General features: G+C 39.7%; 1 protein-coding gene across 4 annotated transcripts in view; it reads right to left on the reverse strand.

Moving 5' to 3' along the window:
* Positions 1-8,094: 8,094 nt before the first annotated feature.
* Positions 8,095-12,556, reverse strand: part of TLK1 (tousled like kinase 1) — a 68,363-nt gene continuing 63,901 nt past the window's right edge. For all 4 annotated transcript variants that reach the window (XM_030277438.4, XM_072932230.1, XM_030277437.4 and 1 more), the window contains exon 21: positions 8,095-9,852. In XM_030277438.4, the coding sequence (XP_030133298.1) occupies positions 9,676-9,852 (177 nt within the window). In that variant the 3' untranslated portion in view covers positions 8,095-9,675. The remainder of the gene's footprint in view (positions 9,853-12,556) is intronic.

Genomic DNA, 12,556 nt, shown 5'->3' on the forward strand with positions numbered 1-12,556 from the left:
TTCTTAACAAAGCAGAGGCAGTATATTTTCCATATGCTTATTGTTGTGACCTATCATGATGTTCATTATAAACTCTCATCAGGCTGAACAAAGACACTGGACCAGGTGTCAGGAGCATTTATGCTTTTATTGTACAGTTGCCATAACTGTAGCAACCAGACCACTCTTTAGACTAAAAAGGTATTGGCTAACAAACCCTTAAATTCTTGCAATACCTTTCCACAAAGGTGTTGGCTACACGTGCCCTTCATTTTGTACACTTCAATAAGTTCTCAACTCCCACAGCAAACTCATCAAAGGTGCTGTCACACAAGCCACAACACAGCTCCAGCAGCTTCCCACTCCCCCAGTAAACTACAGTAATCTGTGACTTCTACCCAGGGGTTTAGCTGAGAGAGAGAAGAGACTTACTCCCCCACTCCCTGAAGAAAATGCTGGACAGATCTCTGCTCACTGAGAAGGAGCCTATTCTTAGTCCACATGCAGAGTAACTGTCCAAAACGTCAGTGAGGATGTATTCTGTTTGAGAAAGGTGGGGTTTAAACAAGCATTTCTGCACCAGCTATTCTAAAAACAAGGAATGGGGCATGGAGGAAAAATGCAAACACCTGTTTTCCTTTTAGGTCTGGTTAAAAATTCAGTTAAGAAGTTGCATCTAAAAAGACAAAGATTTGAAAACATCATCAGCATTTCTAAAAGTTCTCTACCACGGCCTCCATATTTGCTAATCCTTTATCAGTGGTTTTGTTTGACTCAGAAATGCTATTAATTAATCAAACCACATGCAAAAAGTATTGAGTGAGAATTTTACTGCCCTCAAAACTAAAGTTTATTGCACTTATGAAAACATTTTACACTTGCATCCTCGATTGGTATTATCTGCCAAGAACAGATGTCATTGCTTAGTCATAGAGTGCAAAGGCATTTGTTGCTCAGTGACACCTCAGATTTGTGTGTCCAAAGGATAATGAACATAGATGCAGTATTAGATTTGACCTTCAGATGCTTGGATTCATACAGCATGTAGAGGAACTACACTTTAGTAATCCTGGGATATGGAATAATTAGAACACTAGATTCTTCCTGCATTAGTTTAGTCAAGGAATGCTTAAAAATGATGGTGGGTTTTTGTAACTCCTACCCCATGGAGACAATGAGGCAGGAATATGTTGGTAAGCACCTAAATCTCTGTGGTGCCTGCTGTGATTGTTGTTTCATGGAAATTTTGGTTGGACTCATGCCTGGAGAAGGAAATCATCTGTGCATCCCTGGCAAGATGTCCAAGATGTATGAAAATTTGAGAATACTGGTAGGACAGCCAGCCAAACGTCCCCATTAGGAGAGGCGCTCCTCATGAGGGACAGCCATTGAGCCAGAGCCCAGCTGTGGGGCAGGGCTGCCTCTGGGGAAGCCCTTCCTCCTCCAGGGCCTGGAGAGGAGCACCTCCTGACTGGAAAGGGGAGACCTGCCCTGCACCATGTAAGATGCTGCCATTTCCAGAAGTGTCCCCCCTGCTCCCACGGTCCCAGCGCTCACTCCTACTTGTAGTAGCTATCACTATTACTTTCCCCAAATTAGAAATTAATTTAGATTCATCTCCTATCCTTAATTCACCTTTATCAGCACAATGTCCTATAAATAACATGTTAGAAATCTTAAGTAGTGACATCAAAAGGAAATGTGTGACTTGAACTTTTTAAAATAATACTTTAAAAGGCTTCTGAGTTTGGATTGTGTCAAATTACAAGAACGGCAGTAATTAGAATAAAGTCCAGAGAAGAAAGAAGAGCTGAATTACAATATTGCCAGCAATTACAAATCTATTTTATCATAAAATATATTTATATTTTATGTATTTTTTTACATTTTTAACTATTGACATCAATCAATGCATTTCATAGATTGATCATTTTAGTATTTGAGCACCTACAAGTACAAAGTGTCCCATTAAGGGACTAGGGCTTAGCACAAAAGCTGAGAAGACAAAATTTAGCATATTTGGAGTTAAGTTCTTTCACAGATCCATTTTCTTGACACTGCATCTCAATACTACTGTGAACTCCAAGCAGAAGTAAAGTTTCACTCCAGAAGCTTTGATTTTTATTTCAAGACTCTTGCTTCAAGTCAGATGGATTCTATAAAGGAATAAGTTTTCCTTCACTTTGTTATAAGCTATTCCTTCCTGTTTTACACAACCTATAGAGAAACATGTTTCTCTTAGTATTTATTGAGTCAACGCTATCCAAATACAGCCAAATGCTACTGAATTCCAATATCCCATGCCAGCCACTAGGAAAATTAGTGTCATTAGTATTTAAATCCTCTGCCTGCTGAAGACAGAGAAGCCCTGGTCCAATATCCCAGAGGGATAAGCAGTCACTGTTCAGTCACAGGCATCTGCTGCTCTCATATTGCCATGCCCATGCTCTGTGCCATGCCAGTGTGGGGTGCAGACAAGTAAGGCAGATGTTCAGCAGTCTGAATGGAGCACCTTGCTTTGCCAGTGGGCACTGGAAAACCTGGTGCCTCTTTTCCTGGGCTGCTGACACTATGTCTGATGCACATCTTAAGTGGAAAGCTGAATTTTGATGTACCTCCCTGATTTTAGACAGAGGCTGATTTATAAGCACCAAAGTGCTGCTAATAAAGCTGTGATGGTTCAGGCAGCACTCCTTTGCCCCTTGTGTCCTGGATTTGCTTTCTGCATATCTAAATATGAAACACAACATAAAACTTTGCCACTAGCCATTATAGCAAGTCAACTTCTATCTCCCCAGGGCATAGCGGCTGAGTCTGAAAGTGTTCTGGACACACATCTAGTTATCTAAATGAGTACAGCTCAAGTGTTATTTCAGTGACACCATCCACCTGGAGCTCTGCCAGCCGACTCCTGGTTGCTTGTCCCTGGTTTCAAATAGGAATGGCTTATACTAGCTTTTTCCCATGATATCTGTGCTCATCTGTGTTGCTCCTTAGCACAAAACTACTAAAATTCTTTGCAACCTAAGTAATCTTTTGCAAAAGCTGAAAGGAGGGACAAAAAAAAAAAAAGGAAACTTCACATTGCTGCCTCATGTTAACAGAGCACATCAAAGCATTTCCCCAAATATAAAGAGCTATTGCAACATAATTCAGCTGAACTCCTCTCAGTAGCCTCTGAGATAAAGAGAAAAAACACCAATTTTTACAGTTTTCACCATTAGGACCATGTCTTGTTGAATGTACTACCTACATATTAAGATTTTCATTTTAGCAATATATGAAAGTATTAATATAAGTGGAAAAGGATGAGGGTCATTAAAAACACAGGAATCCCAACAGATGACCAAGGATGACGCGGGAGTAATTCTTCTATTTTATGTGTAAAGGTTTTGTCAATCAGGTGATGGGACAGTAACCTTTAGGATATGGTAATTTGTTAGATTGGAATGTGTTTGGGCTCAGTAATAACACTCTCCTGACAGCTCTAAGAAGACAACTGATGAGATCAGTTCAGCAACTGATACATTCTTATGTAACCTTACAAGCAACAAGAGGACTTTGTGGTATCATATAAGTGTATATAAATTGACATTTAACCAATGGAACAGATGCTTCAAATCCATTATGAGCAAGTGCAGTTTGCCAACGAATGTGTTACTTGTCTTTGCAATAGAAGGGCACGCAGGGAAGGTATTGCAGTGCTCAAATCAATGATGAGAGCTCAGCCAGCAACCAATGAGCCACAGCTGCAAGCCTGAAACAATTTGTGCAGTAGTCAGGGTGAGTACATCTGTTGTGAAGGAAGTTGTACATTATGCAAATATACAGAGCTGTGCAACAGCTCTTCATGTCACTTTTTATAGGGACAGATCTAGGGGAATGAAGGAAGCTGCACCATCTTGCTAGGTCAGCCCTGTGTATTCGACTGTTTGGCAAGTCCTGTTCCTCTGCCATGCTCAGACCAAAGGCAGAGGAGGTAGATGGCAGAATTCTAGGAGTATGGGGCATGTTCTTCTCTGAGTCCTTTAAATCTTTGCTAGTTTTATCAACTTGTAGTGGAAACTGCTGTTCTACCAATGAAGGCAAGTGAAGATCTACTGGATCTGCTTGCAAATGCACAAAGGAAAGCAGTTCTTGATGCTCTTTCCCTCAAAGCTTTCAACAATGCTAACAGACAATCAGTTCCCTTTTCCAGCTTTCATTCCAGGCCTGCTAAACCCATGAGTGTCCCAACAAGTTTAGACACAAAACACAAGTAACCATCTCTCCTGTCTTTGTCTTTCATTTTGACAATGCTTTTCTGGAAGCATTAGTGGGATATGTTTAGGAAAGAACTCATGCTGTAAAATACATTCCTGTGCATTAAAAGTGTTTTTCAAGGCCCTGCACATGTCACCTTACTATTACACTGATTCTTGCAGGAATCTTTGCCATCCATCCAATTGTTAACCACTGCACGTTTCAGAAGAAATTTTCTTTTCCTTCCTCACATCATGTACCATGGCTGCATGATGACATAGTGGAGCACTGCTGGATACAGCACCAGCTGCTCTAGAAGCTGCAAGGCCAGAGTCTGGGAGCTGGAAGATACATATTAAAGTATCATAGGACCTCTTTCTCTACAAGCCCCAGTTCCAACTATTCCATTGCAGAGAAAGGTGTGGAGACCATATATAAATTTAAGTAAAAATTCATTTGAGCAACAGGAGACACATATTGCCAGATCCTACCTAGGAGTACTAAAAGTGAAATACAATATTTGCATATATTATATAAAAACCATTAACTTGTAGATGTGTGTGGCATTTGTATCCCTTCTAGATATCCCAACTAGAACAATAAAAAAATAACCCCATGTTTGTTCATAGAGCCAATGCATTTAACATAATACACGGCCTTTGACAAAGCCATATACCACTGATATTTTAAACTATCATAGTTCTCTATTAGTGAATAACATTTAGAAGCAGCTGGTTTGAACGGGTCTTCTGTCATGAACTATAAATATTTCAGTATTCCAACATAAAAAATAACCTATTGATTCAGTAAGGTACTGTCAGGCCCTCTAAACACTGAAATGCTGGATAGTGCTTTGAGCTATGGCTGCTCCCAGACCTTACTGAAGACAATAACTCTGCTGAGGATTGTCCTTCCAGTTTTGGAGAAGGGAGTAATTGCACAACCCCCCTGGACATCAATACTATAAATAACAGGAAGCCACAACCCCAGGCCACCTGCAAAATGATTCAAACTTTGCATATGGGTAAACAGGTTTCCCAAGGGTAACAGCAGACACAAGGGTGATGTCCAGGGCTGCTTGGTCTTTACACCGTAAGTACAATTGCAAAACTACAGAAACAGGAATGGGCCAGGGGCTTGGGGCTGAAGCCATGGTATTCTCTTCCCAGGAAACACTTGTTCCATTGGTCTGCAGAGTTGTGCTCTGCTGAATACCGTGGCATAGCTTTCATAAAAGAGCAAGAAAACATTTCACTTTGCTGGCTGACCTGCAGGTTTGCACATCTTCTGAGGACACAGCAAATGTGGCTTGATCTCCTCCACTGTTTAGAGGGAAAGTCCTTGGGTGTGTTTGAATGGTGCAGAGAAAAATATACCCATAGATTTGTACAAGGGGATTATGAAATTTAAACACCCTGTAATTTCTTAATGAGACCCAATTAGCTCTCCAATGCTTGATACAAAATGAGATTTCTAGGGAAAGCATTTTTCCTTGATTTACACACAGAATTTTACTGGCTTGGGAAACACAGCACAATGAAAAGATTGCAAGGTGACTTGATTTCTTACAGAAAAAAAGAAATTTCCAATTTCCCCAACAGCAAGCTTCTCAAACAGGAGAAGGAGTTGAATATCTGAAATTATTACTACAAGAACTTCACTTGTCAGAGAATAATAATGTTAATTTCAAAAGATACACATGAAGGTCAAAATTAAATACATAGTGACTATATAGAAAGCAAAGCTCATGTACTGTACACATCAGGAAACTGGTTTTTGTGCCACAGTGCCCAGGACTAGAAATATTAGGCTTAAAGAGCAGTAGGAAAAACAGGATGATAGGAAAAACTATAATAGATCACTTGGATAAGTAATGCAGCAGTCACTGAGAGGCATCTTTAATAATAAGGTGGACAAATTTGTCAGGATATAAGTAAACTTGAGCCAAACTTAGGTATTGGAAGAGGTTAAAGAGTTTTTCAGGGATCCTTACCTAGGAAGCTTTAAGGACTAAAACCTGCTTTGTTTGTGGAAGAGGCACTTAGAAACACCCTGGCCTCAGGGGGCAGGTATGTAATAGCAGACAGACCCCCAGGATAGTGACTTGGGGAGCTCTGTGTATCTCATTGGACTCTTTTCACCAATCTGTGATCACAAAGACATGAGATTTCTGGATCACTTATTATTTCTCTGAAAAATGTGCAGTCTTACCTTTCCTACAAAGGCAGCACAGTCCTCAGCTCCAGAGGCCATGGCTGCCTGGAGGTATGGCACAGGCCTCAGGAAGGGTACTTACACCCCGAGGCCCACGGCAGGCCCATGCTGGGCCCCAGTGCCCTGGCGCCTGTGATGTGGTGGCAGATGGACACGCTGGGCTCACCGAGCGTGGGGCTGGGCAGTCCCTGCTGCCTGGCACCCCTCAGCGCTGGAACCAGAGCCCTCACTCTGCCTGCACCTGATACGGAGAAAAAAAAGTTTTTAAAAATGCAATAGAATTTGTGAGACTCGAGTATTTTAGACATCAATATCAGGATACTCTCTAACCACAGTGGTTCCAAATTTTGAGGTTCCTCTGTCCTGGCTCACTGCCCAGGTCCCTACTCCACTAGGCCAGGCCCTCCAGTCTCCCATCCCCGTGCAATATCCCACTTCTAGAGAAGAGCACCAGGTCCTGAGGGCTCTTTGAAGAGTAATAAAAGACCAAAATGCACTTCTCACCTTGCTGGCCACTCCCTTCCCTCGCAGAACCACTCCTTCACACAGCACGGCTGCGGGGGCGGTGCTGCACCTACCCAGCCCAGGCCCCGCGGGCCGCAGCTCCTCCGCCCACACAGCAGCGCCAGCCCCGGCTGCAATGCAGGGCCCGAGTGCAGGGCACGGCTGAAGCAGCAAGGCCGCAATGCAGGGCCCGAGTGCAGGGCACGGCTGAAGCAGCAAGGCCGCAATGCAGGGCACGGCTGAAGCAGCAAGGCCGCAATGCAGGGCTCGAGTGCAGGGCACGGCTGAAGCAGCAGCACTGCTGGGGACCTGCATCCCCTCCCCAGGCTGGATGTGCCATGCCCAGCCTGGCCGGGCTGGTAGCCCCGCCTCAGACCTGTGGTTTTTGTGGGATCCGGAAGACATCAAAGCTGGAGCAGGAACACGCAGGATGCTGTAAATTCCAAAACCCGCTTTCCTTTTCGGGGTTGCTGATTTTAAAACACGCGGTCACCTGCTCATGCTGCCACGCGGGTGGCAGCAGCACGGAGCTCCTCGGGCCACGCTGTTCCGGTGCCTGCACTGCCACCACGCATTTCCCAACTTCCCGCGAGTGTCAAAAGCACTTTGCAGAAAGTCAAAATAGTGACCAGCCTCCACAAAATAAAAACACAATTTCCATTATCCAACGTATTTTCATTGGTAAAACCGTCAATTCAATTTCAGTTATCAACATGCAGAATAAGAAGGAATGAAATCTAATGTGAACTTAGAGCTATAGCACATTCTCTTTGAACTCTGCACTCGGTCTTGTGCTGTAGAGAGTGGAAAGGATGGAGTCCCAGTATTCTGTTTGAGTCTAGTTTTCTAATAATTCTATGAGCTAATGTTATCCCACAGCTCAACATTTTTAAAAGAACCACTGAAATACTTACGAGTTGCTAAGTTGCTTGAGTGCAGTCTATTCAATCAAATAAAGTTTTGGTTACCTCATCAGGACAGATGTTTTAAGTTTCATGGAATCTTCCCCTTTCACCTCCAATGTTACTTAATTACTGCATTATTAGCCTTTAGTTTGTAATTAAGAATAATTTACTTTAAATATTTTTGTGTTGCTCACTGATACGGTTATGTGATTTGCCCTGTGCTGAAATGTAAAAAGACACAATGAAAACCTTGAAATTTCAACTGCCCGTCGTTTATTACTGTTTTGGCTACATTCTCTACAAGTCCAGCAGCATTTTAAAGAGACAGTTAACATTTCTTTATATACAATGAAAACAAAATGGCTTGCAACATCAGAAACAAGAGCAACAGTTTAACTGTACAATACTAAATGAAAACCTGTGGTAATACAGCCTCCTCTTTCTGCAACATGGACAAAATTACATATAAGTATTCAGCATCAAGAATTGGGATAGTAAAAAGAATAGTGAACAGGAGAGAGATACACTGTTCCGAAAAATAAGTTTCTACCATACAAGGCAGTTAGAAAATGTTTCACATTTTAAAATATCTGTACAAGCCACAAGAAACATTTCCTTGTTGATAGGAACTTCCAGAAATAGAGAATAACCATGAGTAACTTCTACATCTATTATCAATGCGCTCTGCAGGATGAGAACGCAAGAAACTGACTTAAAGAACTGTACTGCATATGGCCAACACAGATGTGCTTTACATGCCTTGATTGATAACGGATTGCCTATGCTCAATCGCTCACAGCTGACTCACACCTTAAGGAGGTCATTTGACTCTTGTAAAAGTAAAAGCAATGTCATTTAGCAGCAATTAAAAGCGCCTTGAGGGAGACTTAAAAAAAATACAATATCCAATTAGAAAAAGCCATACTTTAAACATTTGTACAGGAATAAGTTGCTGAAATTTAACTGAAAATGTGACATCTGTACAACAATTTACAGTAGAGCTAGAAGGGAATTTATCATTATTCCTGCATAGAACATTATACATGACCTGTTTGCATTTGGTTTCATACTGTTGCTTGCTTTTATTAGAAGCCTGGAAGGTTTCATAAGTTTCAATACCACAGCAACTATAGTATTTTTAAAAAACTTAATTGATTTCAAAATTAGCAATCTATTTGAGAAATAAGTAAAAGGAATTCCATATCACCCTTCCAATCTAAATTCAGTAGAACACCACCACATTTTTGGAGGTACAAGCCTGAGTAGCCAAATAAAATACTCCAATTTTATTTGAGAAATCTGATGCTGAACATTATCTTTCACCATCTCACATTCCTTACTTTGGTTTTGAAAGATCAATGTCTTGGAAAGATGGCAGTTCATTTAGTTCATAACCAGGCACAAAATTTTTCCTGTGTTTTCAAATTTGCTCACTACCCTTTTTTATTTAAATAATGAAAAACTACCCTTCATGTTAGAACTTTCCAGTATCCACCAAATGTACTTTAAAGTATTAAAAAGATTATTTACAATGTTCCCCAGAAAAAAACTAAAAACCTCTTCTTCAGTCTTAAACACTGTATACCTGTTAGTTTGTAACAGGAAGTGTCATCCTTCATCTTTCAATGTTTAATGGTGTTTCTCAGAAGGGCACATTTATTCACAATCCATGATCCACTCCAATCATACAGATGACACTATGTAGGAGGACTTCAGTCTGAAAACACAGTTATCAAACTTGTCCTGTGTAAAAACACTCAAATGCTTTCAAGCTCAATCTGCAACTGAAAACTAAACAAAGGTATCATCCCATTCCTCAGCTGGAGAAATTTCAGTACGAAATAATGCTTGAAGTAGGTGGTGTAGGGGATGCTGCTAGGCCAGTCATATGCAAGTTTCCTGAAGAATTTGATCTCCTCATATGAGGGAGAAGATAAGGATCATTAGCCAGCTGGTGGACATCAAATCTATCCTCTTTTCGGTATGCTAAACAGCGTCTGATAAAGGCCTAGAAAAGAAATGTAGAAAGTTACAGTAACATTCCAAATACTTATATTTGCTTTCAGGCAAATAGGCAAGTCCTCCTGGATAAACTAGCTTCTAAACAATTTCCTTTTCTTAAATAATTCAATTCAAATGATAATGTAACATTTTACTGCTGAGCCCACTGAAGAAATGTAACATCATGGCACAAATAAAAAATCAGCAAATTAATTTGCTTCAAATAATCATACTCTAAATACAAATTTCCATGTTCAGGAACTATATTTACAAACAAAACATTAGCACCTCACCCCATTAGATTTTTGCATGTTTTATGCCTGAACAGACTAATAAAAACCAGGAGCAAATGTCAGAGGATTAAAAAGAAGACCTTTCTACCTTCTCCAATGAGCTTCTAAAACCATTGAGTGGGGAAGAATAGGTGGATGATGCAGAGACAGAATTTCAATGCTTTAACTGACTTTTGAAAGCAAGCATTTCCACATGTGCCATGACAGGGTATAGCAAAACATGAAATTGACACTGATGGTTGCCATGCTCAATAGGCATTATATAAAGAATATTTAGGAAACCACTACTTTGCTGAAACTCTCTTCCCATGAAAAACTCAATCACACCTGTTTAAAATTATCTAATCAATTGAAACTTCTCTAGCTAAATTCACTAGATCCATCCCTACATTTAGGTCCATATGACCTATGCCAATCATTTTGTGCTCAAAAGTTTCTGTCAAGTTTTATGTCTAGCACACACAGAACACTTGGTCCCCTGAGAGCCCGGGCTTCAACATTTAATGATAGAAAATCCTTATTATTGCTACAGAGCTGATTAGCACATCATTACTTAATTTAGAACTTAATTTAAAAGAATTACATATGACTTCTTTGATAAATCTGTTCAGCTGTTTGTTCTTTGCTCCAATTAAAAACTGGAGATTAAAGGAGAAAATCTGTGATACAAGTTCCAAAGAAGCATGCTAGAATTTACTTCTAACATTTGCGTATCCAGCATGGGCAAGGTACAATATAAAAGTTATGCACATCTGTTAGTAGATATTCACATGTTCTTGGATATTACAGATTTTAATCAAATTCTTCACAGTAAATCCTTCAAAACAAATTAACTGTAAACAGTTATTCTCAAGATCCTCAGAGAAACAGTTTGTGTCTGAAATATTTTTCAAATACTTCACAGTTTTGTGGCACTGTAGCCACACTAGTGTGAAGCAAAGGAGACCACTGCACAAAATAGGAAACAGTGAGGAGGATCAAAGGACAGTTACAGTCTGAAAACTAACAATGTCATTTATTTATTTAATCTCCATGCTTTCCAGACCAGAATTTCAGTTTACAAACTGTTCTTTTCCAACTGCCAGGACCATAAATCTGAAAAACAATTTGGATTCTACACAGTCATTGTAAATGGTCTACATTAAGAAGTTAGTCTGAAATTGTTTTATAGCATTTCCACCAGAGAATAATTTCTCCCTCTCTTTCACAGCTATCATGACAATGGTTAATATGAGTGGAGAATACTGGAAATTTATTTTAGTCTTTCAAACAAACAGAGCATGCAAATACACAGAGAATGCAAAAAGTTGCCAATTCTTCATGCTGAATTGTCTACTCTTTCCTAACATCCTCTGTATAAAAACTATAAAGGACAAAGAAATGCAAAGTTAAAAGACATAGATACAAACCCTTACTATGTAAAGGTATCAGTAACATGATGCAGATTTATCAACTGCATTCAAATTTTTTCAAATGCCAGTGAAAAACAAACAGCAAACAAAAACCTCAATCAAAGACCACCCCAATTCTAACTACAATTCTTCAACCATTTTTTATAACCTTAACTGCAACTCTCTCACTAACACTACTTTTAGAAAATATAATTAACAGAAATATACCACCACTTGTAACAGCAAGTTTATATACCCAAAAGATTTATTTTGTTGGGAGGTTACTGCCTCTAGAAATATGTTTCCTTTCCTTTTAATCTTTAGAAGCTGAATCTTAACTTTCCTAAATTTTTGGCATGTCCCAGATCTAAGTATGTTTACTTAGTTGCTGAAACTTGAATAAGCATTTTACTATCTTGGCATTTTTTTCTCAAAGGGCACATCTACTGCATATCTGGTCATGAATGTATCTTTCAATAACTGGGAGAGTTTTCACAAGCAACTAACATACAATATTTTCTTCCACTTTCATAGACTTGGATTTGTGTTACAGATGCTCACAGTAGTAATCATTTGGGAAACCACCTTAATCTGTTTCTGAATAGCCAGTCTGTGTAGAGGAATTGACACCTTTGTGGCAGAGCAACTGTTTTGGCAGTCTTACTTCCTGAATCAGCATAAAAATATCTTCTAGATTCTCAATCTCAAAAATTCATGTTTCTAAATTCAGATTTAAGTTTATACACACATATTATGACCTTTCAAGGGGAAGAGTATTAGAGGTCATATCCTTCAGGTACCTGTTAGTTAAGTAGTTCTTCTAGCCAGTAAGGCTGCAGAGAATAACATCCACTATTTTCAGAAAGAGCTTGCTACTGTTAGCAGCAGCATTTCACAAGAACTTCTAGTAAGACAGCCTGAATAAGACACATAAGGTCCTCTGAGAAAAAGTAAAGCAGATCATTTTTGAGGTGGCCTACTTAAAAACCACTTCCAAATTTCTGGAAAAAATACATTTAGTTTTGCT

The sequence above is a fragment of the Taeniopygia guttata genome, chromosome 7 (genome assembly GCF_048771995.1).
Source record: "Taeniopygia guttata chromosome 7, bTaeGut7.mat, whole genome shotgun sequence".
Classification (NCBI taxonomy): Eukaryota; Metazoa; Chordata; class Aves; order Passeriformes; family Estrildidae; genus Taeniopygia; species Taeniopygia guttata.